We start from the raw sequence: 25,007 nt of genomic DNA, 5'->3' as shown, positions 1-25,007 counted from the left end.
GGGCCGGCCCCTCTCACTGTATTTTTAATGAGGCTAGGACAGTCCCTTTGCAGACTCCTGCTGGGTGTTTCATCTCTTTCCTATTCTCTTGTTTTGTTTTGGCTGGTCTAAGAAAACAGTAACTTTCTCAAAATAAACTTTATTCCTAATATGAAACAAAATTTCCAGGGAAACTGAGAACTCTAGGTCTGAAGGAGATAAGGAAACAAAGAGGCATGTGCAGCCCACCAGGGTTTGGGAACTGGAGGAGAGCTGAGGAAGGACTCTCAGAGGATGGTGGTGGCAGCAGGCAGCACTTCCTGACTCATGAAAATATCCAGGTCCAGGTTGGGATCTTCCAAATCCAGTTTCAGAAACTTATCTACTAATATCTGGCAACTGAAGGGAGAGAGAATGGTGAGATTTATGGGAGGATGGATAACTGAGTCCCTGAGCAGAAGGGAGAGGCTGTGGCACAGAAAAAGCTGGGACCTTGAAAATTTAAGAATTTTGGAAAGAAATCATGGGTGTTTGAAGGGCAAAGAGGCTATCTGAGTCCCTGAAAGGGGGAGAAGAGCTGCAGAAGATGCTAGAGAGAACAAGGACCCAGGGCCACATACTCACTTTTCCATTTGCTTCTCCTTTAGCAACTCCTTGACAGGCTTGATGGATTTTCCACTGCGGATCAAGTCTGAGACCTAGGAACAAGAAGGAAGGTGGAAGCGGGGGCGGGGCGGGGCAGTTGAGTAAGAGAAGAGGAAATAAGGATCAGAAATCCCACGGACCCAGAAACCCAGGCCCCTGAGAGGAGCAGGGACAGTGGAAGGGAGCCCTGATGGAGGTGGTTGATGTCAGGATCTAACCTCCTTGCCACGAGCAATGAGTTTGTCAGGGAGCCCGGCCTGGGCAGCTGTGTGGGAGGCATGGCTGGCATTGGCAACACCTTCGCAAACCTGATAGAAGAAGACAAGGTCGTTCCCATCCTCGCAGGTCTCCATGGTCTTAAAAGAGAATAAAAGGAGACAGTGTGTCATCAGTCACTCTGCTTCCTGTCCCGAAATCCTTTGCCCATCCCTGTGGGAAGTGAGAAAAAAAAAGGGACATGGTCCCTATACTCAGGATAGGGAGGAGCCATTCCTCCGCTCTGGGGACAATCTAGGGGCCCCTAGGGGGATAGATTGTTTTCCTCACCAAATACTGCACAAGGGGCCCCTGTGGCAGCAGCTGTAGCTGAACGAGGCTCAGGAAGTTGGTGGCCACAAAGATGTGGGGGCACGTGGGTCCAAGGGCCAGCCAGTGTCGGAGCACAGCGGCCAGAAGTGCAAGCCCATCCACCTGCACAGGGGCAGGAGTGAGGGTGCAGAACCATGGGTGCCCCATGTGCCCCTCTCCACCTGCCCTGGCCTCTCCCCATCTCCTGCTCTGTTTCTTCTCTGCCCACACACCCGTATTCTTTTCCTGAGGCTCAGCCTCACCCTCATGCTCCTTTGTCCTCCTCCATTTTCCCCTCCTTAGTTCATCATTAGTTTCTCCCCTCACCGTGTTGGTTCCCTTTCCAAATTCATCAATAAGGACCAGAGACTGCTCAGTGGCATTGTTCACGGCTTTCGCCACCTGCTGGGCACCAGATGGACAAGGGAGAGTTTCATTAGCATTCGAGGCCTGTAATGCACTGACCACAGTCTGCCTGTGAATAAGACTGCTTGTATATGTGTTCACCCTACTGGACTGCAAGTTCTTTAATAGCGAGGTGCATGTTATGTTCATCCTTTCATTGCAAACAATGCCTCACACAAAGCGACAGTACAATAAAGGTTCACGATATTGATACTCCTGGTCTCTGAACTGGGAGCTCCCTGTCCCTAGTGTAGAGGGCATGTGGCAGAAGGAATGTTTTTCCTGTTCTGATCATTTTTCAGGGGTAGAGTTCCTTCTCCATTATCTTCCTCCCCCAATCCCACCTCCCTTTGCTCCCTTTGACCTGGTTGAGGTCGATCATGAAGGTGGAGAGGCCAAGGGAGATGGATTCACAGCTATGAATTCGGGTGAAGATGGCGTCTACTGCCCCGATTTCTGCTTCCTCTGCTGGCACAAAGCTGCCCACCAGGGCCATGAATGTGATCAAGCCTACCTGAATAGGGGAGGAGACAGGGCCTGGAGCCTGGTGGTGTGGGCCAAGGTGAAGGCGAGGCTAAACTGAGGGGTGAATGATAGATCAAGGAGGGGTGAACACAGTTTAACAGAAGATCATAGCCCCTTCTGCTTACTTTAGAATCAGTAACGAGGGTTGGGGAGTGGGCAGAGGCAAACTTGAGAATGGCATGGACCTATTCAGAGGTGGAGGAAGTGAATTCAGGCTTATGGAAAGATCTATTAGCACATGGCTCTCCCTCAAGTAGAGAATGAGAACATGTGAGGTAGAGGATCAGGCTGTGTGGGCTCTGGGCTTTTCATGACAGGTGGGGTCAAAACACAGGGGGAGAAGAACTGTAGGGAGCTGGGTTAGCGGGTAGGCAGGGGATGGAGACAACGGAGAAGAGCCAGAGGGCTAGTTTGTAGGGATTCTCCTCACCTGTTTGAGGTATATGCTCTTCCCTGAGGAGTTAGGTCCAGTGATGACTTTGACCCTCCCTTTGTCCCCACCACATTCTGCGGAATTGGGCACGAAGGTTCGGGCACAGAGTTCCATCAGAGGATGTCTGCAGTGGGTGGAGAGGTGCCTCACACACATGGCCTGTGGATCCAGATGGATGAACCCCCCAGAAGATGGGGCCTTCAGGCCCCTTGTATCTATTCCTCCACCCGCTTCTTTTCTCACCTGCCATTCTGGATTCGTACCCCAAGGAGTCGGGGGGAGTAACAGGGCCTTGAATAGCCATAGTCCCGGGCAGCACTGGCAAGAGCCAACAGGACATCCAGGCGGGAGGCAAGGTCCAACACCCGGGTCAAGACTGTTGCCCGCGCCAGCACCTGACACTGCAGCTGGTACATCAACAGGGTCTCTTGGTCTGGGGGTGGTTGAAGGAGGGAGCTGTGGGTCAGCTCCAGGGGAAAGTGAAAGAGAAACAAAGAGGCCAGCAGGGGGACCTGGAAACAGGCTTGCAGATACAATCTGAGATACCCAGAGACATTCAGCGGAGAAGATGGAGAGTCAGAGTAGAGACAGCAGGAAGAAAAGGAGCCTGTTAGAGTAATCTCCAAGCTGCCCACTCCCCTCCAGCCTTTTGCTTCTCCTCACCCCGGATGTCGCAGTGCAGGTCCCCCAACAATGCATCCAGCTCCTTGGTTCGAGCACTACGATAGTGCAGCTTCTCCTCTGAGAGAAACTAGGTACAAGGGTTCAAGCTGTAGGCTTTGCATCTCTTGGTGCTCATCCTCTCGCAGCTTTCTAACCCCACCTCCAGCCCCCACCCTAACTTCTTTCTCCTTTGTCTCAGAGCTGGGAAAGATCAAAGTAAAACTATAGGAGAGAGATCCCATATTGGGCAGTGCTCATAGAGTAAGGCCCTCCCTCAGCTGCTGATTCATTTTCCCTATCACTCCCCTACAGAGGGCGAGGGTCTTACCATGAAGTCCAGTCCCTCGATCTCAAAGTCACTGGCCTCCACCATGGAAGGCAGGCGGGGAATAGAAAGAAGGAAACCAATCTGGGGAGAGTAAAGAGGAGATAAAGCAGAGAGTGACATACTGGGCACTTTCTCTCCCTAAAGGAAGCCAGAGACCCCTGTACCCTGCAATGGTTCCCTCAGGGGGCTAAAGCCACCAAAAGGTGTTCAGATTCTTCAGACTTCTCCAGAAGTTTTCTTATCTACTAATATGTCCTTCATAAGCCTAATATCTCCCCTAAAGACCCTGGAGGTTACACCCACCCTCATGCCCTCACCAGAGGGATGTAGATGACACTGCATGATGGAATACGGGAGTCCAGATTCTCTAGCTCCTTCCGAGCCACCTCAGTGAGGAAACTGGGAAGCCCCATCAGCCTTCGTTTTTCTAGGAGGGTGGAAGACATGTGGATATCGAAAGTAGGGCTCCTCCCCTGCTTGCTATGATTATCCCCACCTGTAGTGACCACCTACCAAGGATGGTACCCCCATCACTACGCAGGCTCATGTTTCAGGGCTCACAGGCCCATCTGCACACCCAACACTCACTCTCATCAATTTCAGGATCTATATTCGGGAGGACTGTGAAGCGATTTTCAGCAAGACTGCCCTCAAAGTCCACCTGAGGAGACAAGAAGTCCAGTTGCTTATCACTCAGCACCATCTCTTGGTCCTGTTCCTCCCCTCTGCTTGGGCCCCGATTCTCCCTGCAGTCCCTGTGTTAACCCTAACCCTCCACGCACATCCCTGGTGTTCTGCCACCTCCTCTCACTATATTCCATCTTTAGTCATCCACTGACCCCAGCGTTTCCCATGGTTCCCCATCTTCCACACCACATCCCCTAGAGCCTAGTCCCTCTCCCTCTCTCTCCCATAGTTCCCCAGGTGCTCTGCCTCTTTCTTGCCACTCACCACTTTCCCAATGAGGCTGGCAATGTGGTGCAAGTCATCAGAGAATTCTTGAGAAATGTCCTGAAAAAGCTGGATAGACTGAGGCAGGGAGCGGCAGGCATCCCTCAGGCCCAGGGCACTGTACACAGTCTGCAGGAAAACAGAGGAAGGTGGCCCGCACCGAGGCCAGGCTGAGGTGAGGGCACAGGGATGAACTGAGAACAAAGACCAACAGGGAAAAACACAATAACAAAGACAAAAGACCTCAAAGGCAAGAAAGAAACAGTGAGAGAGGAAACAGCATTCTGTGCCAGGCACTGCACTAAACAGTGAGGCTTCAAAGACAACTAAGATATGGTCCCTGTCCCAGATGAGCTCACAGTCTAGTGAAGACGGAAATACACCCAGAAGATTTAAAAATAAAGTCATGGGTGCTTTGATACTCCCAAGAGAGGGGTTTGTACAGAGGAAGGAGAAAGAAAGAAGGATATGAAAGGCAGAGAAGTAAATGAGCAGAAGGGCAATGACAGTATTGGGGCAAGAGAGAATAAGAGAGAAAGGGTGAGAGTCGTTGAGAGTTAATTTCCGAGAGTGAAGGTGAGTGACCTGAGACAGCTGCTCTAACTGTGGATTAGACTGAGTGGACAGACCCAATCTATAGGACATTTACTGAGCCTTACTCTGTGGCAGAGGATAATCAAAGGGTTTAGGGGCCAGCCCCGTGACCGAGTGGTTAAGTTTGCACACTCCACTTCAGCAGCCCAGGCTTTCACCGGTTTGGATCCTGGGCACGGACATGGCCATGCTGAGGTGGCGTCCCACATAGCACAACCAGAAGGACCTACAACTAGAATATACAACTATGTACTGGGGGCCTTTGAGGAGAAGAAGAAGAAATCAATCAGTCAATCAAAGGGTTATAATCTAGCCATGATGGAAACAAACAAGCAGCAAAAACAATGACTACCCACAAAACAGACTGACCAAGTTGTGGAACTGACTAAAATTACTAAGGAAGTTCTGAGAATAAGATTAATATGGGCTAAAATAGCAGGGGATATCTTTGCAGAGAAAAGGAAATGAGCTAGGTCTCGAATAAAGCTATTCCAAAAGGAGGGTATTCTGGGTGAGGAGGAGAGCATGGGCAAATGAATAGAGTAGAAATAAGAGCTTACACTTACTGAATGCTTACCAAGTGCCAGGCAACATTCTAAACTTTCTACATGGGTTAATTTCATTCACTCCTCAAAATAATCCTAGGAGATAGGGACGAGCATTATCTCCATTTTACAGATGAGCAACCTGAAGCACAAAGAGGTAATAAAACTTGCTTAAGTTCCCACAGAGAGAGTAATGGAAGAGCTGGGATTTGAACACAGATGTCTGACTTTTAACCACCATGCTGTACTGAGCAGGGACACAGCGGGTCTCCTGGACAGAGTGCTTGAATCTAGAGCCTGGCCTGGCTGAAGCAGAGGATAAACGTTAAGCACTTGGAAGGGGATATACAAAGAGTCACACACATCTGCTCATGTTAAAAGAAAACTGAGGGGGCCGGCTCCGTGGCCTAGTGGTTACATTTGCGCGCTCTGCTGCGGCAGCCCAGGGTTCCGATCCTGGGTGCGGACATGGCACCACTTGTCAGGCCACGTTGAGGTGGCGTCCCACATCCCACAGTTGTTAGCCCAGGTGCCAATCTTAAAAAAAAAAAAAAGAAAAGAAAACTGAAACTACTTTATGCGTTAAGTAAATATCCGTAGATAATGAGAACCAGATTTTTCACTATCAGAGAAAGAGGTTGCAGATGAGGAAAGGAGGAAGTCTAGAGTGAACTCTGTGGTATTGGATTAGAATCAGAGGTATGAGTATGAACTCAGGGGTTCTTTAACATACAGATAGATAGATTCAGGAATGTAGATGTGTATGCATGGGTTCGTACACATATATTTCCTAGTTCTGTCCATGGTGAGGGTCTAGAAAGAAGTGATAGATACCTCAGTAGCAACAATCACACCTAGGTCCATCTTGTCACCCAAAGAGCAGAGAAGCTACCATAGTCTACTGGGGTCATGTGTAAAGGACTCAGAAGCCAATATGAAGAGGCTCCCATTGGCCAAAGATGGAATAATTTGAACATGTTTAAAGATTAAAAATGCAGTGGATATATACACAATGGAATACTACTCAGCCATAAAAAGACAAAATCATCCCATTTGCAACAACATGGCTGGACCTTGAGGGTATTCTGTTAAGAGAAATAAGCCAGACAGAGAAAGACCAACACCGTGCGATTTCACTCATATGTGGAATATAAACTAACACATGGACAAAGATAACAGATTAGTGGTTACCAGAGAGGAAGGGGGTTGAGGAGTGGGCATAAGGGGTAAAGTGGCACATAAATATGGTGACTGACAGATATGTACAACCGAAATTTCACAATGTTATAAACTGTTATGACCTTAAAAAAATGCAGTGGACTGGAACATGTTTAAATCTATGAGTCCATAATGATATTAAAACCACAACAACAAAAAACTCATTGGCTACTTTGGAGGATGTTAGGGAACTAATTTACTATATGCTATCAGCTGGTAAATAAAGGGGAAGGGGAGTCAAGCCATTTTCTGTGATACGAACTGTATCACTGGGTAACCAAAGAGCAGGTGAGAGGAAGTTTCTCTTTACAGAAACATTCTGGCTAATAAATGAAAAAAGAATGACAGAATTAGAATTAGAATTAGAAACACTAATTTTCAATCCCTAAAGAACTAATGGATTTAGGTATTAAACATCAAAGGCTGCTAACATCACAAAAGGAGAGACAGACATAGCAGACATGTTCCTTCACTTACGAAACAGTATTGAAAAACGAAATCAAACTTGAACCCAATCACACTTCTAAATTCAACTACTAGTTTTCAGAAATTCTAGAAGAGAGAAAAATATGTCAAAAGCACCTAGGGAATGTAATCAGGGAAATCAAGGCAAAGGAAAACTCTATAGGACAAATAATCTAGCTTCTTCAACAACGAACTTGCAAGGGGAAAAAGAGAGAGAAAGTGGTGAAATGGAGAAGGAACCCATACAGGAGACTTAAAGAGACATCATCCCATCACCATATGTTGAACATATGAACATATTTGGATACTAATTAAATAAATTGTAATTAAAAAACCATGACATTTAAGAGATGATTAGAAATTTAAACATTAGGTAGTTGATATTAAAGAATTATGTTAATTTTTTAGGTAAAACAGTGGTATTATTCCTTTTTAAAAATAATTTTCTTTTAAAAGTCATACTGAAATATTTATGGGTGAAATGATATGATGGCTTGGATTTGTCTCAAAATAATTCAAGAAGGGGAAAGTGGGAGAAGATATATATGAAACAAGATTGGTATGAGTCAAAGTGCTGAAGCTGCATGGTGGGTACATGGAGGTTCATTATATTGTTCTCTCTAAATTTTTTTGAGAATTTCCACAATACAAAGTTAAAAAAAAGTGTTGGGAAAAAGTGGGACAGGGTAACCAGAGAACAGAAGGGTCTGGAACACATGCTGAGGGGTGTAACCTGGACTTTCAGGATTCAAGAAGGGAGGCCTTACCTTGTAGAGAACCTGCCAGTCGCTGACCTTGGTGTGGGACAACTTCATGCGTTTCAGAATCAGCTACAGTCAGACAAGGGGAGAGCCACTGTTTTCTCTCTCCCATCCTAACGCCCCTCAAGAAGCCTGACGTCCAATATTGGCCCTCAACCTCCTTCCCCACCTCCCTGCCCCCCACCCTTGGCTCACAGGCACGTTTTTGATGTGACCCAGCAACCGATGCAGCATCTGCGCCATGTCCAGATTCTGGGGTAGCAGGAAAAACTGAATGACATCCAGACGGGAATTTAGTTCCCCCAGGTCCTGAGTTGGACGCCTGAACCATAGCCTAGAAGGGAGGGTTGGAGTAGGGGGAACAGAAATTACATCTGTTTTCATCACTGTCTTGGCCTCAACTTGTGAAAATGTGTTTGAAGGTCCCCGGGGATTGTGACAATATATATTTGTACTGGCAAGTACAGTGTGCTATCTATGTGGGTGTGTTTACGTGTAATCTACTGAAAATCTCTGGATGTGAGCACAACTGTGTCTGTATATCACAGTTTTGATGGATGTGACCACGTGTCATTCCATGTGGATATGTGATGGAGCTTGTCAACGTTTTAGAGAGAGAGCAGTGTGTTGAGGCATTTGTATGCCAACACTCTAGCTCTCTCTGCGGCTGAGTAGGAGAGGGTGAGTCAGAATGAGTTTGTGTATCTGTATTTAGCTGTGAAAGTATCTCTGGATGTAGTAGCACAGACATTTGTCTTTTTTTGTTCTTCCTGTGAAAGTATATAACTGTCCCACATGGAATGATAAGTCCTCAATTTATGATAATTGTTATCTCTGCAGAGAAGAAAGAAGGACTGGGGAAGGACAATTAAGGGGCTTTAATAACACTGCTTATTCTTAAATTGGCTGGTGAAAACACAGAGGTTTATAATGATATTACTATTATCTATACTTTTTGTGTGTCTGAGGTATTTCCTAATAAATTAAATTAGTATACAGAAATAAGTGTTTCATCTGTGTTTGTGTAGTTCTGGGTGTCCCTATCTCCCTATGGCTATGAAGAGTGAGACTCTGTAAGGACCTGTGAGCCCACAGACTCTTTTCTACATTAGAGCAAGCCACTAGGTATATTATTTTATATAAAAGCAAAAGTGTGGAGACAATGGGGCTGGAGGATGTATATCTCACACTGCAGTCTTGGCCAGTTACCCTGGCTTAGAACACCCCAGCTTAGAATGAAGCAGAGGACTCTGCTGGATTCAAGGGTGGGTTTTAGGCACTCTGTTTCTTGGTCACAGAAGGCTCCACCCTCAGCAGCATAGGCCAGTCTATGAATACTCATCTCCACCTTGGAGAGCACATGGGCCTCACCAAGCCGACTTTCTTCTAAAATATCTTGGTATCTCTGACTCGTGTATGTACCGCTAGTGCCAGGAGAGATCTTAGTCAAGCCAAAATCCCTAATCTTACAGCTGAGGAAATAAGGCCCCTAGAGGATAAGCGACTTGTCCAAAAGTCATACTGCCAGTAATAAGTATAGGTGGGTCTCAAAATCAGGTCTCCAGATTGCTTGGACAGTGCTCTTTAGAGCATACTGTGACATCTAGTCACCTTCCTGGTGACCTGTCCAGCTTTAGGCCAGCTGGGTCCTTAATTCCTCATTCAGGTTATGATTCCATGCCCTGCCTGCTCCTATCTGGGGAATCTGCACTCGCCCCCACCTTTAACTTAGTTCTCCTCTCCACTGAGAATTCCTTCCTTCTCATCCCTGGCTGAGATTAGAAACTGGCACCTGAAGCACAGGAGAATGTGTGGGTAATTAAATCACCCCACCAACTACCTGGAGATGACCTCAGAGATTATCCTAAATTAACCTCCAAAGACACACATTGCAAGGCAGGTGAGATGGGAAAAGGATTATGCACCTGTAGTCTAGCAAAGGTTTCTGCTCTGAGTATTTTGAGGTGATGTGACCAGTGTGCTTGCACTCATGTACTATGCTCACTCACTGAGTGCTACTGTCTACAGGGCCATGTGCCAGGCACTGAGGTAGCAGGAAGGGAAACTGCACAGAGTTCACAGCTATGAGAGCAAGCAGATTCACTGACTGCTAATTCCAACCTGATGTGATAGTGCAACTAGATAACATAAGCACCACATGAGCACACAAGAAGGTACATGTCGGTCTCCTTACAGATGCCTGTGAAAGCTTCACCAAAAAGGTGATAATTGGGTTGCACCTTGAAGAGAATGTAAGATTTCTGACAGGTGGAGAACAGAGGAAAGACTTTCTAGAGGAAACAACAAAAACACAGGTATGATGTGTTTCCATGATGGCAAGTGGCACTAAATGACTGGAATATAGGGTGGATCCACTAAGAAAGGATTTAGGAGGGGCCTGGGAAAGTAAGCCTGGAAATTAAAATTGGAGTAAATGGGAGAGGCTTTGAACATCATACTGCTAAAGATGCTAACTTCCTCCTGCAGGTATGGGGAAGCCTCCTGAGGTTTATGTTACTTTGTTTCTACTTAAGGTATAAAAAAAAAGTGGAGTGACATGCTCAGATCTCTGATCTGGAATGAAAGGAATTTTAGAATTAAGGATAGATCAGAAAAAGAAGAGATTAGAGGCAGATAGATCAATTTGGAGGTGAACACAATGCTCCAGGTTAGAAATGATAGCCAGAATCAGAGCAGCAGAAAGAGGGAGAAAGGGCTGGCTGAGAGATATTTCAGGGTAGAATCAATAGGCCTTAGTGAATAATTGAATATGGGAGGTGAGGGAGAAGCATCAATCCAAGGTTCAGAGCTTGAGAAGTTGTATTGCCAGCAATGCCATTAACTAGAAAAGGGAATGCAGGAAGAGGAACAGGTCCGGGGGACGTCACTTTGGATGCTCTTAGTTTGAGCTGCCTGTGCATATTGCAGGTGGTGATGATGTGCAATTAGTATTCCACATACGGAGCTCAGAACTAGAGACACATTTTTTATGTGTGAGGAAGATTGGCCCTGAGCTAACATCTGTTGCCAGTCTTTCCTCTTTTTGCTTGAGGAGGACTGTCACTGAGCTAACATCTGTGACAATCTTTCTCTGTTTTATGTGGGATGCCACCACAATGTGGCTTGACAAGCAGCACTAGGTCTGCGTGCTGGATCTGAACCTGCCAACCCTGGGCCACCAAAGCAGAGCATGCAAACTTAACTGCTGCGCCACAGGCCAGCCCCTAAAGACACAAATTTGCATGTCATCAGAGAATAGCTCAAATTTGAAGTGCGTTTTTATAATTAAAGGTATTACTATGTGTATATTCATGTTTGTGATTGTGTTTCTATTGTGTTCATGTGGAAGTCTGTGTATTGTCAGTGGGTATATGTGTATCTGTGCTGACAATGTAAAATGAAGATACTACGAGCTACCAGATGGGTTGTTGTAAGGATGAAATGCATTTAGCCAGCATTCAGGGAAGGGCAGTTGTTTTTATTACTACTAGATGGGGGGTGTGAGTCCATAGGCTGCATGCATTGAGCTATAGCAAGTATGTGAGACACACTCACCTGAGCAATTTCTCTCCCCACTTACAGCGGCATCTGTTGAGAATTCCTGTGGGGAGTGGGAGCAGGGAGTGAGCTTGTTTCAAGTCAGGGCCAGGGAAAGGAATGTGTGGATGTGTCTAAGCTGAGGCATCCGGGTTAGAGATTTGGACGTTGGGCAGGCTGGCCTGGGGGGGTGTTCCCCAGATACAGGACACAAAGGCAGCCAAAGCCGGTGCCTGGCCACAAGTCTGAGCCAGGATTATCTTAGGACGTAGGGGAGGGGATGGGCACTCAGAGGAACACTCAGCCAGAAAATTACACAGAGCAGGCGTAGACTTACAAAGAACCTAAGACATATATGTAAACGTTACACATAGCCCACTAAGATATGCATAATTAAAGTATGTGGATACTTGGGGCAATGTCCCCAACACACCTTAAAGCCAGAGACAACTGATAAAGACTATGTAAATCAAATATGGGCAGTTGTGTAACTCTCCTCTGTACATAGGGCCTCCCAAAGTCCTTAAACAGGTGCACAGCTAGTAAAAACATTCATACAAACCCAAGGAATGAATATGGAATTGGTAAAGTAAGAGATGATATGCAAATGACACCGGACAAGTACAGGGTGTGGGGAGATTTCCAAGCTCAGAGAGGGTACCAAGAGGATAAGAAAGCTGGGATGGAGTGAAAGAGACATCTGGCAATGGGGGTAAAGTAAGAAGAGGGGAGCTGGGACACGTCTTTGGAGGCAGCTGCTTTCCTGGCAGACTTTTGTAGTGTTAGATGAGGGAAAGGGCATACCTACCAAAAAGGCTGAGCCCCTCCTTCAGTCCACTGGCCACTTTGTACACTGAGGGGTGAGACTCACTCTTAAATATCTGCAGAACACTGTCAGGGAGAAATGAAGGAGTTTGACGTAGCCTGGATTTTTAAATGGAATGAGGATTGGGAACATCCTCCTGAGATCAAGTCTTGATGTAAGGTTTGTCCCTCACTGATCTCTGCCTCAGTTTCTCCCTTTAGAAAAGGAGGGTGACACCTTTGTGCTCTTCTTCCTCCCTCCCCTTTACCCCCTCTCCCCTTTCCTTCAGGGAGAAAGATCTTAATACCCCCAGGATTAAAGACACTGGAGCCTCATTAGGAACATTAGAACATTAAGCTTAATCCTTCTCCCTCCCCAGAGACGACAGCCTGCTTCCATCTCCTTACCCGTAAGTGTCTTGATCTATGCTCACCAGATGGGTCCTGAGGACGGAAAACAAGCAGAAGGGAAGGTGGCTGGGAGATGAGAGGTCTGTGTTCATTCCAGAGTTCCATCCCCTTTGCCCCCACTCCCGGAATACTGTCTCAGTCTTCTCCCCAGAGCTACACATCCCCCTCAGGAGCTCCTGTGTGTTCTAGAGCACTTTACCCAGTGGGTCACTGCCCACCCTCCACCCCCACCCCCACCCTCACCCTGTCTTACTATTCAGGCCTCCCAATCCCACCTTACATTGGTTGAGGTTAGGGTAAACCACTTACAACACAAATTTCTTAAAGCCCAGGATGGGGACGCTGACATTATAATCTTCCAGTTCAACCCCGATTCTTCTTCGACCCAGGAACTTGAGCAGCCCTCCAAGTGCCCGAACCTGGAAGGGGAATCAACAGTGGAGTTGGGATAAATCCCAATGTCCTAGGGGCAGGACAACACCAGGGAAAACAATTATTCTCCAGGGCTGGGCTAGTATCTCCCAGGACTCAACCCTATGCCTGGGGTGCTTGTGCCCGTCTCCAATTTGCTGCAACCCAGTCCTAATCTCCCAGGACTCATCTTACCGTGAGGAGGCAGTCAAAGGGAATGATGGAGGAGAGGAAGAGGATTTTCTCAGTCGTGGTCATGGAGTCTGGGATGAAGGAGTAGTTTCCAGAAAGGAGGCGCTGTTTGCTTATCTCCAGACCTATTTGGGGGGAGGTAGGGGAGGGAAACTGTAGCCTAATTTTTCACTTCCTTTTAAGAATGAGACAATAGAAGCAAGAAAGAGAGAGGATGTGAACTTATCAAGCTCACACAGACAGTTAATGGAAAGCTGAAACAAGATCCAAAATTTGAGACTCTTAGTCTAATTCTCTCTTTAATCTAATCTGATATAAAGATCTTTGGCTGAGAGCACAACCTGAGTAAGATAAATGGCTCAGGAGAGTAAGACATCTGCCTGGAATTGAGGATTTTTGGTCAAAAAGATCATATTAATAGAGGAATTTAATAACACAAATGCCCTAACATACAATTAGGATAGAACATTCCTTGTCCTTTTTGCAAACCTGGGAAGGTTATGGAAGTGCTTTATGAATCATCAAAGTCACTGAGGCAGTGCCCTTTTTTTTTTAAGGGACAAATGGCTTAGGCTTAAAGGGAAAAATTCCGATAATAAGAGCTATCCAAAAAATGTCACTACTCCTTATCCGGGAGGCCCTCATTCCTAAACATGCCTAAGTAGAGCTTTCACAATAACCTGCAGGTTATTAACAGGCAGGGAACAGACACGATCTTGAGGAGACTGGTCACGGGAACACAAAGGTTTAGGATGAGATAGGCTGGGAAGAGACCTCTGAGGGTGGGGGTCGAGTTAGGAGAAAGGGTCTGGAAACTGTGATGGGAGATTGGGCAAAGCAAAAGGAAGGAGATACCAAAGTCCACACTTGGCAAAAATATGAGTTCAGGTCTCTTAGGCTCTCTGTGTTCCTGGGAGGCTGTAGGGGAGGCAAAGAAAGAGCCATCAGTCTGTGCATTTCAGTCCTTCTGCCTCTGTCCCATCTTCCCTCTCACCCAATTCTGGCTTCCCGGCTCTAGCGCCCTCCAAGATCCTTTAGTCACTCGGAATATTCCATACTTTAGTCCAACCTGTCAGCCTTACCCAGTCCTTACCAAGCTTCCCCAGAAACCGAGTCATACTCTCATCCTGTTTGGCACTCGTAACAACAGTCCGGGGATTTATTTCATCCAGAACTTGGAAGGAGAATGGAGACCAAATGAGTTAAAAGATATTTATCCTTTGACTAAGAAGGAACCTATAGCCCTCCCCTTGCTATCTCCCTCCCCCCTCAAAAACTTATTTCCTCTAAGAGGGAGTGCTCCACATAGTGGGAGCATAGGTAGGAACCAGGCACGAGATTCAGGAAAAGGAGAGAGTAGCAAGACTGGCCAGCGGTGGGAGGGGAGAGGGTGCCCTGGCGTTGTCACTAGACCACAAACCCCTGAAGGAGAGACATGACTGATGTGCTTAGCACTCCATCTCTAGCACCTGATACACTGTAAACACCTAATAAAGACTTGTTGAATAATGAAATGACTTCCTAAAAAGAACAGAGGGAGCCTCAGGGCATCAACTAATAAGAGACTGAGTCAGGTGAGGGCATATGCGTGAAATACACTTCCACTCCCAGAGGAGAGGAATTCATGGTTCTGGCCCCACCTCTCTGGAGAAGCTTGAGACTCTCGTGGTCCGGGGCATCGGGCATGAAGTGGATGGTGGAGTCACTAGTGTCATAGTAGGCAATGCCCAAGTATCCTGAATTCCACAGCACACACAGATGGATCTGTCCGGCGAGGAAGACGGGAAACCAATCGCTGAACCACGCAGAAGTGCGGAGTTGGGCCTTGCCTTATTTAATTTTAATCCTCTTATCAAATCTGAGAAAGGCATCATCACCCCCATTCGGGAAACGTTAACCAGACGCTCAGCGCAGGAAGGTGACCGCCCAGCCCTTCCCAGCCCTTTTCCATTCCACATCCCACGTTCCAATCAATTCCCGGCTCTCCCGCTCCCCTGACGTGGCCGCCCCAGAGACCTCCGCCGGCTCCTCCTCCTCCTCTTCGGCTTCCCCGGGGCCCGGCACGGGGGCGGGGCTGGCGAAGCTGGCCGAGGCTGCCCCGGGGACCGGTCCCTGCGGCGTCCTGCCCGGGGTCGCTCCCACGGTGGCCATGACCTTGGAGGGTCTGCGGATGCAGAAAACGAAGGCGGTTCAGGAGCGAGGAGGCCGCGAGAGGGGGCGCACGGAGCTGCGAATGTGAGAGCCGTGGTGACAGGGCATTATGAAGGGCGACTTCTCGGGCATGTCACTAACGTGCAGACTGGCAAACTCCCTCGCGCCACCCTCGCTTCTGTCACGCGGAAGCTGTATTTTAGAGACGGTCTGAGGGCCCTGCCAGGAGAGGCGTGCACTTCTCCTCTCTCCGCCCTGCCAACCACGCCCCCACGATCGCAGCCCCACCCCAGTTACAGACGACTCGCGGCGTTTTCCCGCCTTTTTAGTCACCTGGGATGCGACGTGCGCGAGACCTCGTCACTGAATAAAAGGCGGGAGCCTGAGGGAGGGGCGCGCCGGCGCGGGGGCGGGATGCGCGCGCACAAGCCCCGCCCTCTTAGCCGCTATTGGTCGGAGAGACCCGGATCCAGAGATTCAGGAGAGAGAAGGGGGAGGAGACCGCCATCGCTGAGAAGATTGGGCTCTGATTGGTCGATTCGCATATGGGGCGGGGCCAGAACGTTTAAACTTCCCGCCCTCTGCAGTTGTGAGCACCCCGGTCTCTTGCCCTCAGCGTTTCTGGGCTTTGATTGACGTGGGGTGGAGCCTGTGAGAAGATCTAGAGCCGAGCTTGAGTCCGAGCCCCCGGAGGGCATTGAGGGGATCTGGGAAGGGGGCCGGCCTTAAAGGGCCAGAGGCGCATTGGTTTTTTTTCTGGAGGGAGGAGATAAGCGACATTAATTCAACCTGTGCCAACAACTCTAAGTTAATATTTGTACCCTCTGAGTTAATATTTATAAAAAGCAGGGCTGTCCGTGAGCGAGTGGTTAAGTTCCCGCCTGCTCTGCTACAGCGACCGGGGGTTTCACTGGTTCCGGTCCTGGGCTCAGACATGGCACTGCTCATCAGGCCACGCTGAGGCGGCTTCCCACATGCCACAACTAGAAGGACCCACAACTGAAATATACAACTATGTACTGGGGGGATTTGGGGACAAAAAGCAGAAAGAAAAAAAAAGATTGGCAACAGTTGTTAGCTCAGGTGCCAATCTTTAAAAAAAAAATTTATAAAAAGCTTAGAACACTGCTGGGCAAACACAGTAAGAGCTACGCGAGTGTTTTAAATAAATAAGCAGAAATAAGAAGCGAGACTCTTATCTCAGCCCTCCTTTGCCTGTTTCCTGAGTGCAGGAAACAAGGGCACTAGGGGACCTAATTTATAATTTCTGCCTCCCCAAGAGGAAGTGGAAGCATACGAATTACACCAAATTCTGGCAGAGAGAAGTAGACCTGATAACAACACCTACATCCCTTTTGGGTTATGCCCATACCCCTCCACGCGGGTGCACACCCCTCCCCGAAAAGACAGAAGGGTGTCATTCATTCATTCAGCAACTATTTAGTGCCTACTCTAGGCCAGGTGGTGGACTCAAAGTAGTGAACATAATTAAGTCCAGGCTCTATGAAGCTTACTTTTGAGTGTGTGTGTGAGGGGAGGAGAAGGGAGGAGATTGTAAGCAAGACAGAAATAAAAAAATATATACTTAAAAAAACCAGATCCCTTAAAATACATCTTCCTCCCCAGCTTTGTTTGGGGTGCCCTGATGGGGAGATCCCACCCAAGAGGTTAGGAAAGATGGTGGGGTAACCTGGCTGTGCTAAACAATAATCGGAAAATTCCCTCTAGTGAGAAAGGTAGGAGAGCAAGTTAAGGGTAGGTTAATGGTTACCCCTGGCAAATTGTTGAGCAATGGTGCTATGGAAACCTGGAGGAGGCCAGCGACAGGTCTAAGGAGTGTCAGGGAGGGACACACCTTCCAGTCTGGGGTGGGAGGAGATTAGGGACTGGTTGACCAAGCTGAGGAAGGGGAGGGAGTGGAAAGAGAAGCACACCTGCCCGGAAAGGAAAGAGGAGATATTGAGATAGGAGAAAAGCAGGGGCAAAGACATGAGATGGAAAGGAAAATTCTCTGATGCAGGATTTAGGAGTGCAGCCCCTGGCTTTAAATCCACAGGACTCTGCTGGATAGTACCAGGAGAGGGCAGGATTACCTGTCATCTGGGAAATTAAGGCAAAATACCTTGTGGGTAGCTAGGCCAGCCAGCCAAAGTCAATGTTGATGATCAAGGCAGCTCTAGTTATAAAGCTGTAGGAGGGAAAAAAAGAGGCTGGGGAGAAGCTGCCAAACCTGTTTGAGCTCAGGGCTGGCCTCATTTGCCTGAGGCTTCTCCCAGAGGGGGGATCTTTGTGGGGCAGATTCTCTGGTGGACACTGACCAGCTGGAGCAGAAGAGGACCCCGGGAAATAGGGCTGCTTTGACCTCCCTTCCTCAGATGGAAGGGGTCTTGTGTGCAGATTCTGAAGGTCACCCATGGAAGAGATTCCCACCCACCCCCACCCCCACAGACATACTCGTGGAACCATTCTACATCCTTATAGGATGTTACAATCCAAGGGAGCAAACACCAAATATATCCCCCTCTCTGGGGAGGAGAGAGATAGGCCTTCCCCAGGGGAGGAGAAAACCCACAGAAGAGGAAGCAAGAGAGGAAACCACTAACTGCTGGTATCCAGCAACAGACTCCTCACTCTACCCTACTCCTCACCCAAGTCTCTCCTTTTTTTTTTTTTTTTTAAGTTTTGAGCCCTATTTTGCTCCTTTGTCCTTGCACTCGACCATGTTTTTCTGGAGCTGGAAGTCTCTTGTTAGACAGAGGGTTGTGAGGAAGAAAGAGAAGGGATGGTTAGATAGGAGAGCGATTCAATATGTGTCCAGTTTGGACATATTCTTGGCCTATTTTTCAGCAGATCGTAAAGAGTTTGATAGAACCTCCAAAATCAAAGTTACTGGGGAGGGAGAGAGTTACTCTTCTTCTGTCCTCTCTACTTAGTCATTTGTGTCCCCAAGGACTCCACTCACACTATTCTGTCTTATCTTTGCTTTTTTTCCCTTGATAGGACCAGTTACCACCACCCCCTAGAATCAGTGTAGCTCTATTCTGTAACTCCACCCTTCCACCTCATCTCCAAGGCAACCTATCAGTAAGAAAAGGGCAAGGGGCACAGGGAGGGACCCCGGATGGGGGGTAGAAGTGGAAGTATTAAAACTGACCAGGCTAGGGCGGAAACCGACCTTCCCCCTTTGATGAGGCCCCTTGGCTCAGCTTCCTGTTTTTCTAGCACGAGCCCTAGTTGTCTCTCTTCCCATCCCCTGTCCTACCCTTCACCACTCTCTTCCCCCAATCCCAGCTTTCACTTCCGAGTCCTTCTCGTGGATGATGATCAATCCAGACTTTGGACTGGAGTCCGGAAGGAACTCGGAAAAAGGAATAAACGACCACCTTTCCTCTCTGGGCCCTCAGGGGTGTGCCCAAGCTGTTGGTATCATGTTTCTTGCGTGAGGGTGGAGTGGGAGTGTCCTCTGATTAATGAAGCTGGGAAACTGAGGCAGAAAAAAAGTCCTGTGTTCAAAGAGGACAGGCAGAGAAATAAGGAGGTCCCCAGGATTCCCTCCCCTTTACACCCCTCTCCCATCCTCTGGGAGATATGAGGATCTCCCCTCTGGACCCACTCCCTAGATCGTCGGGTCCCGCCCCCCTCCTGTCCCCTCCCCAGGTTCAGGGCGGGGCCGGTCCGTGAGTCAGCGGCTCCCTGATCCAGCCCGGGAGGGGATAGGGCTGGACAAGCTGGGTGTGGGGTACGCTGGGCTGGTATAGAGGCCGTGTCCGCAGTGAGCGGGTCCGATCGGGCTTGTGTTTTCCTGAAGGGACAGCCCTAGCTCTGGGGGAGAGAATCCCTGCCTGTGAGACCCGCCCACTCTGGCCCCGGCCCCTCCCAGTTCCCCCAGCGACGGCCGCTTCCTGATCCCCGTCGCAACCATGGCTGAAGAACAACCGCAGGTCGAATTATTCGTAAAGGTAAGGACACCTTTTCCCTCCTAGGCCACCCTGGAATTACTGGAAGGCAACTCTCGCCTTTCCCCAAACTCCAGCCTTAACACCCCAGTCCCTTCCCTCCTGGACTCCCACTCGCAACTCCACGTGCAATCTTTGGTGTGTGTGTGTGTGTTGGGGGGGGTGGTTTCGGAAGGGGAAGACAATTGACCTGTGTTCAGCTAATGAGAATTCTAGGCTCAACCCTGAAAAGTTCGTAAAAGTGCAAGTTTCCAGCAGCCTAAAGGATTGGAAGGTAGAGAAAAGGGAGGGTTCCCAGGAGTTGAGAAGATTGACCCCGGTTGGGGGGACAAGCTGATGAAAGGACAGGGAGAGAAAGGGGCAGGGGGAGCTCAGCAGGGTTTGTGAGGGACAGAGGGAAACATTGGCCCTAGGAGGGGTGTAGTGGGGGAGACTTGGAGGGGTGTGTGGGTGTGTATGTGTGTGTGTGTGCGCGCGCGCGCGAGCGCGTGGCGGGGGAGGTTTCAAGGAAGAGGGTGTGGTAGGGACGCTGGGGAGGTGGAGAAGATCAATTGGCAAGAATTAGTGGGGTGGAAGGAGGCAGAGGAATGGGAGTGGAGTTCAAGAAGCAGGGTTGGAGAGGTGATGGGGTCGAGAACGCATGTCCCAGGGACTCGGGGAAATGAAAGAAAGGGAGGTGGTGAGGAGATGAGAGTTTAGCTGTGGCTCCTACGAGGAGAGGTGGGGAGAGAGATCAAAAGGAGGATAGCTGGGTTAGGGTGGTTAGGCTTTGGGGGTTGTAGAAGCAGGAGAAAAAGAGTCGCCCCAACTCTCTCCTCTCTCTGTGAGTGTGGATGAGAAGTGGTCTCATGACGTTTGGGTATCAAAACCCGGCAGCAGCCTTCACTGTTTCTGCCTGGCTCCCCTCGCCCGCAGCATTCTCTCCCCTCATCTCAGCGCCCCTCCCTCCCTCCCTCCCTCTGGTGGCCTCCCCCTCCATCTGTGTCTCCTTGTTTGCACATTCCCCTCACCCTTCACTTTCCTGCATCCTTTCTCTCCACTTCCCCCCTTTTGTTCCTCTCATCTTTGTGTATTCCTGTCCATGTCTCCGTCTCCTTTATGCTCCCGCTTCTGCCTTTCCCTCTCCCTGTGCCCAGTGAAGTCCAGCTCAAGGGAAGTCCAGCTCAGCCTTGCCTGGGTCCGCCCCCCTAGGTGTGGTTCCCCACCTCCCTCTCATACTTGCCTCAAGGGCTATTTTTACTCCTGGGTGAGGCTGCTGCGCAGATTCTGGCCCTGTGTGAGGAGGATTATCTGGAGCTGGGGAACTTGTGCTGGGAGACCCCTGGCAGACATGACAGGCAGTTTCTGGGCAGGCAGTGTCTATTGGGGGAAGAGGGAGGTGGCTTTCGATGCCCAGGCCTCAGCCTTATGGGTCCCTGCCCCCACTCCTTGCCAGGAAGGAAGCTGCTGAGGCCGAGACACAGTGAGATGAATCACCCTCAGCCTAGGGGGAGGTGTCCCTCAGGGGATGAGGTCACCACTTGCCAATTAGAGTGTAGCCCCCCTCTGCAAGGCCCCTCCACATCTCTAGGGCAAGGCTCTGAGCCCCTTGACACTCAGCTGCCAGCAACAGCTTGGGTGGAGGTATAGAGAACCAGAACTCTACCTTCCAAACCCTGCCCCACCTCTCCTGTCCTCAGGTTCTACTCCATTCAGAAACCCAGGAATCTAAGCCTCTAGCCTATAACTCTGGCCTCACCAAAGTCCCTCTCTAGGGACGATTTCATGGGTTGATGTGAGAACTAAATGTTTTTGTGTGTAAAGTGCTTAGAAACTAACTACATTATTGTTAGCCTTCCCTCTCTAGAGTCCAGATCCTCCAAGTTCTCCAAAACCCATTCTCTCTGCCTACCTCCCACCTGTCCTCAACTCTCTGGGGAACCAGAAGCCTACTTTTGCAGAAAATGTTCCCATTGATCTGCCCCAGGTTTGACTCAGCCCCCAGGGTGGAGAGTCGAGTTCCGGGGGGAGCTTTTAGTGGTGAGACTGAGTGTGGCTGTCATGACTAGGCAGAATACAGGTAGGTCTGGGAGTAGGAGATGCAGAGAAAGGCCTGGGGACGAGTGAGGTGCTCCAGGCCTAACTTTGAATGGGGGTTGCTTTTCAGGCTGGCAGCGATGGGGCCAAGATTGGGAATTGCCCCTTCTCCCAGAGACTGTTCATGGTGCTCTGGCTCAAGGGAGTCACCTTCAACGTCACCACCGTTGACACCAAGAGGTGGGCCCATTTCTGTTTCTCTAAACATTCCTTATGCACACACGTGTACACACACACACACTCACCCACCTGAGTCCTTTCATTTCATCCTGAACCTTTTTTTCCTCCACCGGGAGCCCCTTTCTCTTTCCATACCCTTCCGTCTCCCCTTTCTGGTTCTCCTTGACCCCCTTTTCCTGTCCTGATACCTGGCCTCTTCTTCAGGCGGACCGAGACGGTACAGAAGCTGTGCCCAGGAGGGCAGCTCCCATTCCTGCTGTACGGCACTGAAGTGCACACAGACACCAACAAGATTGAGGAATTTCTGGAGGCAGTGCTGTGCCCTCCCAGGTATAAGGGCACCCAGGGAAAGGGAGAAGTTGAAGAAATGGAAAACAGAGATGGTGGTGGGGCTGGGGCAGGGGAGCTGAGGGTTCTCCCTGGAAGATATCTTATCCTGCTTCTCCCATTGGCTCTCAGGTACCCAAAGCTGGCAGCTCTGAACCCTGAATCCAACACAGCTGGGCTGGACGTATTTGCCAAATTTTCTGCCTACATCAAGAATTCAAATCCAGCACTCAATGATAGTGAGTCTTTTGGGTGGGAGGCCTGGGTTCCAGGAGGAGTGGAGAAGATCTAGGGATTAGGAGGCATTAGGGACACTTGGAAATTCAGATATCAGGGAATGGGAGCAAATGTCAGCAAACCTTGACCACCACCCCCAGTTCCCCACCACTTCATTTTTGCTTAACCCCCATATTTCCTTGCATTCTCATTGGCTGTGACTTTTAAGCTCCTCTCATTTGTTCCCTACCTTCTCCTGCCCCAGTGGGCACATTAGTTGGGTTGGCTTCTGGCCTGTTTTCTGGCAGAATAGGGTTGTGCTTAAGAACAATGACTCTAGATCCAGACTACCTGAGTACAAATCCTACTAGCTGTGTGATGTTGGGCAATTCGTTTAACCTCTCTACAAATCCATTTCCAGATCTATAAAATGAGGATAACAATACCTAGTTCATGGATTGATGTGAGAATTAAATGCATTTTTGTCTGTAAAGTGCTTAGGATAACACGTAGAAAACTAACTACAGGGGCCGCCCCATGGCCAAGTGGTTAAGTTCCTGTGCTCTTCGGTGACCCAGGGTCTCTTGGTTTGGATCCTGGGCGCAGACCCACACACTGCTCATCAGGCTGTAGTGTGGCGGCATCCCACATAGAAGAACTAGAATGACCTACGACTAGGATATACAACTATGTACTGGGGCTTTGGGGAGAGAGAAAAAAAGAGGAAGATTGGCAACAGATGGTAGTTCAGGGCCAATCTTCCTCACCAAAAAAAGATTCTTAAGGAAAAAGAAAGAAAACTAACTACACTAGTGTTAGCTATTATTATTTTGGACTGGCCTCACCATTAGTATTCAGCCCACCCCGACCCCCTTGGGCCTTACTAGACTATGCTGATCTGATGTTCTGAACAATTCTCCCTCTCTTGCACAGATCTGGAGAAGGGGCTCCTGAAAGCCCTGAAAGTTTTAGACAATTACTTGACAACCCCCCTCCCAGAAGAAGTGGATGAGACCAGTGCCGAGGATGAGGGCATCTCTCAGAGGAAGTTTCTGGATGGCAATGAGCTCACTCTGGCTGACTGCAACCTGTTGCCAAAGCTCCACATAGTACAGGTGGGTGGTCATTGTCGGGGGAAAGGATGGGCGCTGGGATGGCTCTTTAAGGAGCTCCCGCACAGGCTTCCCATGACAACCACTCCAAAGGTGGTTTCCTTCTTAGGGTGGTTTCCAATAGCAGACACCACCTCATTCCTACTTGGAAGTCATTGCTGGAAAGACCACTGCTTGAGAGAATTACATTCTATGATATAAGCCATGGATGTAAACACACTGGCCAAGAATGTCACATCCCAGTAGTAATTTCAAGAATTCTCTTCCTGTCTCCGTCATTGCCAAATCTACAGATCAGACAGAGCAGCCTTTTCCTAAAACCAAAGCTTTAACTCTCTTTATAGCTTCAGTCTCCACTTCCTTTTATGGAAGATGAAAACTGGTTCCTATGTTTTTATCATAGCCTCAAAGTTATGGTTTAGTTTGTGAAACAGGGGCCCAGTGTCAGGCTGCCACAGAATTGTGTATTGAACGTCTGTGTCCTGGGCACTGGAAGACACAAAGATTTAAGGTGATTGGTCTTTGCCCTCAGAGGATTTGAAATCTAGCTGAGAAAATAAAACATTCACATGAAAGTTAATAATACATGATGAAAAGCCAAATGAAAAATAAGAGACAAAAGTCACTGGAAATTCAAGAGGAGAGCTTTACGATTTGTGGATTACATCTCAATAAAATCAAGAGGAGAAAAGTAGAACCATGGAATGGAGTGGTCTGAAAAGGGGCTGGTTATAAATGGCCAGGATTTCAGTAAGTGGAGAGAAAAGGTGAAGATGTTATAAGACAGTGAAGAGTTAAGGAACCTGATGGGAGAAGATGATTCATATAGGAGATAAGAATCATATGAAGAGAAGCCAGATAGTAGAAGTTTTTGAATGCCTGGACAAGAAGGCTGGATTTTATCATGTAGGCTATAGGAGAAGGAAAAGGCCAACAGTGTGGCAGCCAGTGTGGCTTCCCTGAGGCTAACATGTCGGTCCCTCATCTCCCCACCCCTAGGTGGTATGTAAGAAGTATCGGGGATTCTCCATCCCGGAGGCGTTCCGGGGAGTGCATCGGTACTTGCGCAATGCCTATGCTCGGGAAGAGTTCGCCTCCACCTGTCCAGATGATGAGGAGATCGAGCTGGCCTATGAGCAAGTGGCCAAGGCCCTCAAATAAGCCCCTCCTGGGTGCTCCCTCCCCACCTCCAATTTCTCCACATGGCTACCCAATGGACACATTCCGAAATGGCCAGTGGGCAGAGAATCCTGGAGCACTTGTACAGGGCTGGCTGAGGGGATGAGGGGAAAGGATGGGGGATCTGGGTGAGATTCTTATGGTGGGGTGGGGTGGGTAGGACAATGTATTTCAGTAATAAAATACAGAATGAAAATCTTTGTGTTCTTTTTACACAAAGGAGACTTGAAGTGTGGGTAACAAGGAATGAAGGGTCAGTGACGTTGAGCTCAGGGCAGAAGCCAGAAATTTACAAGAGGTGCTTGTGGTGGGGCTGCCATTTTTAGTGCCGGTCCACCATAGCGCTGCTTTTTCGTCCATGTCGCATTTACAGTCC

The 25,007-nt window shown here is 48.7% G+C and overlaps 2 protein-coding genes across 14 annotated transcripts; one reads left to right on the top strand and one right to left on the bottom strand.

The window, feature by feature from the left end:
* Window positions 1–123: 123 nt before the first annotated feature.
* Window positions 124–20,902, bottom strand: MSH5 (mutS homolog 5). Of its 13 annotated transcripts, none has more exons than XM_070245285.1 (25): window positions 20,764–20,902; window positions 15,451–15,598; window positions 15,075–15,198; window positions 14,528–14,608; window positions 14,290–14,352; window positions 13,438–13,559; window positions 13,141–13,250; window positions 12,829–12,897; window positions 12,425–12,507; window positions 11,635–11,680; window positions 8,275–8,413; window positions 8,086–8,148; window positions 4,497–4,625; window positions 4,134–4,206; window positions 3,863–3,972; window positions 3,546–3,626; window positions 3,218–3,305; window positions 2,798–2,987; window positions 2,552–2,678; window positions 1,961–2,110; window positions 1,519–1,593; window positions 1,171–1,314; window positions 843–980; window positions 604–677; window positions 124–378 (listed from the first exon to the last, which is right to left on the bottom strand). In XM_070245285.1, the coding sequence occupies exons 2-25, from the start codon at window positions 15,583–15,585 to the stop codon at window positions 267–269; spliced, it is 2,526 nt and encodes an 841-aa protein (XP_070101386.1). In that variant the 5' UTR covers window positions 15,586–15,598; window positions 20,764–20,902; the 3' UTR covers window positions 124–266. The 13 variants fall into 13 exon arrangements, with proteins under 13 accessions (XP_070101386.1, XP_070101390.1, XP_070101387.1 ...); XM_070245289.1 differs by having other exon boundaries at window positions 12,829–12,864; XM_070245286.1 differs by lacking the exon at window positions 20,764–20,902 and adding an exon at window positions 17,708–17,723.
* On the top strand, window positions 18,365–24,827 carry CLIC1 (chloride intracellular channel 1). Its single transcript, XM_014734304.3, has 6 exons — window positions 18,365–19,544; window positions 21,688–21,797; window positions 22,002–22,127; window positions 22,257–22,363; window positions 23,274–23,455; window positions 24,452–24,827. Exons 1-6 carry the CDS (start codon window positions 19,506–19,508, stop codon window positions 24,611–24,613), a joined length of 726 nt encoding a protein of 241 aa, XP_014589790.1. The 5' UTR covers window positions 18,365–19,505; the 3' UTR covers window positions 24,614–24,827.
* Window positions 24,828–25,007: the final 180 nt, after the last annotated feature.

The sequence above is a fragment of the Equus caballus genome, chromosome 20 (assembly GCF_041296265.1).
Source record: "Equus caballus isolate H_3958 breed thoroughbred chromosome 20, TB-T2T, whole genome shotgun sequence".
Lineage (NCBI taxonomy): Eukaryota > Metazoa > Chordata > Mammalia > Perissodactyla > Equidae > Equus > Equus caballus.
Note: the sequence above shows the minus strand (reverse complement) of the source record. Positions and strands in the feature narration are given on the sequence as shown.

Bases quoted from the DNA above. Each gene is read 5' to 3' on its own strand.
- CLIC1 (XM_014734304.3), top strand. From the start codon at position 19,506: ATGGCTGAAGAACAACCGCAGGTCGAATTATTCGTAAAG. The intron at 21,798-22,001 runs GTGGGCCCATTT...CCTCTTCTTCAG, and splicing joins ACCACCGTTGACACCAAGAG to GCGGACCGAGACGGTACAGA. The intron at 22,128-22,256 runs GTATAAGGGCAC...ATTGGCTCTCAG, and splicing joins GCAGTGCTGTGCCCTCCCAG to GTACCCAAAGCTGGCAGCTC.
- MSH5 (XM_070245285.1), bottom strand. From the start codon at position 15,585: ATGGCCACCGTGGGAGCGACCCCGGGCAGGACGCCGCAGGGACCGGTC. The intron at 11,681-12,424 runs GTAGGTATGCCC...CACTCCCCACAG, and splicing joins GGAGGGGCTCAGCCTTTTTG to GAATTCTCAACAGATGCCGC. The intron at 2,679-2,797 runs GTGAGAAAAGAA...CACCCACTGCAG, and splicing joins GTACGAATCCAGAATGGCAG to ACATCCTCTGATGGAACTCT.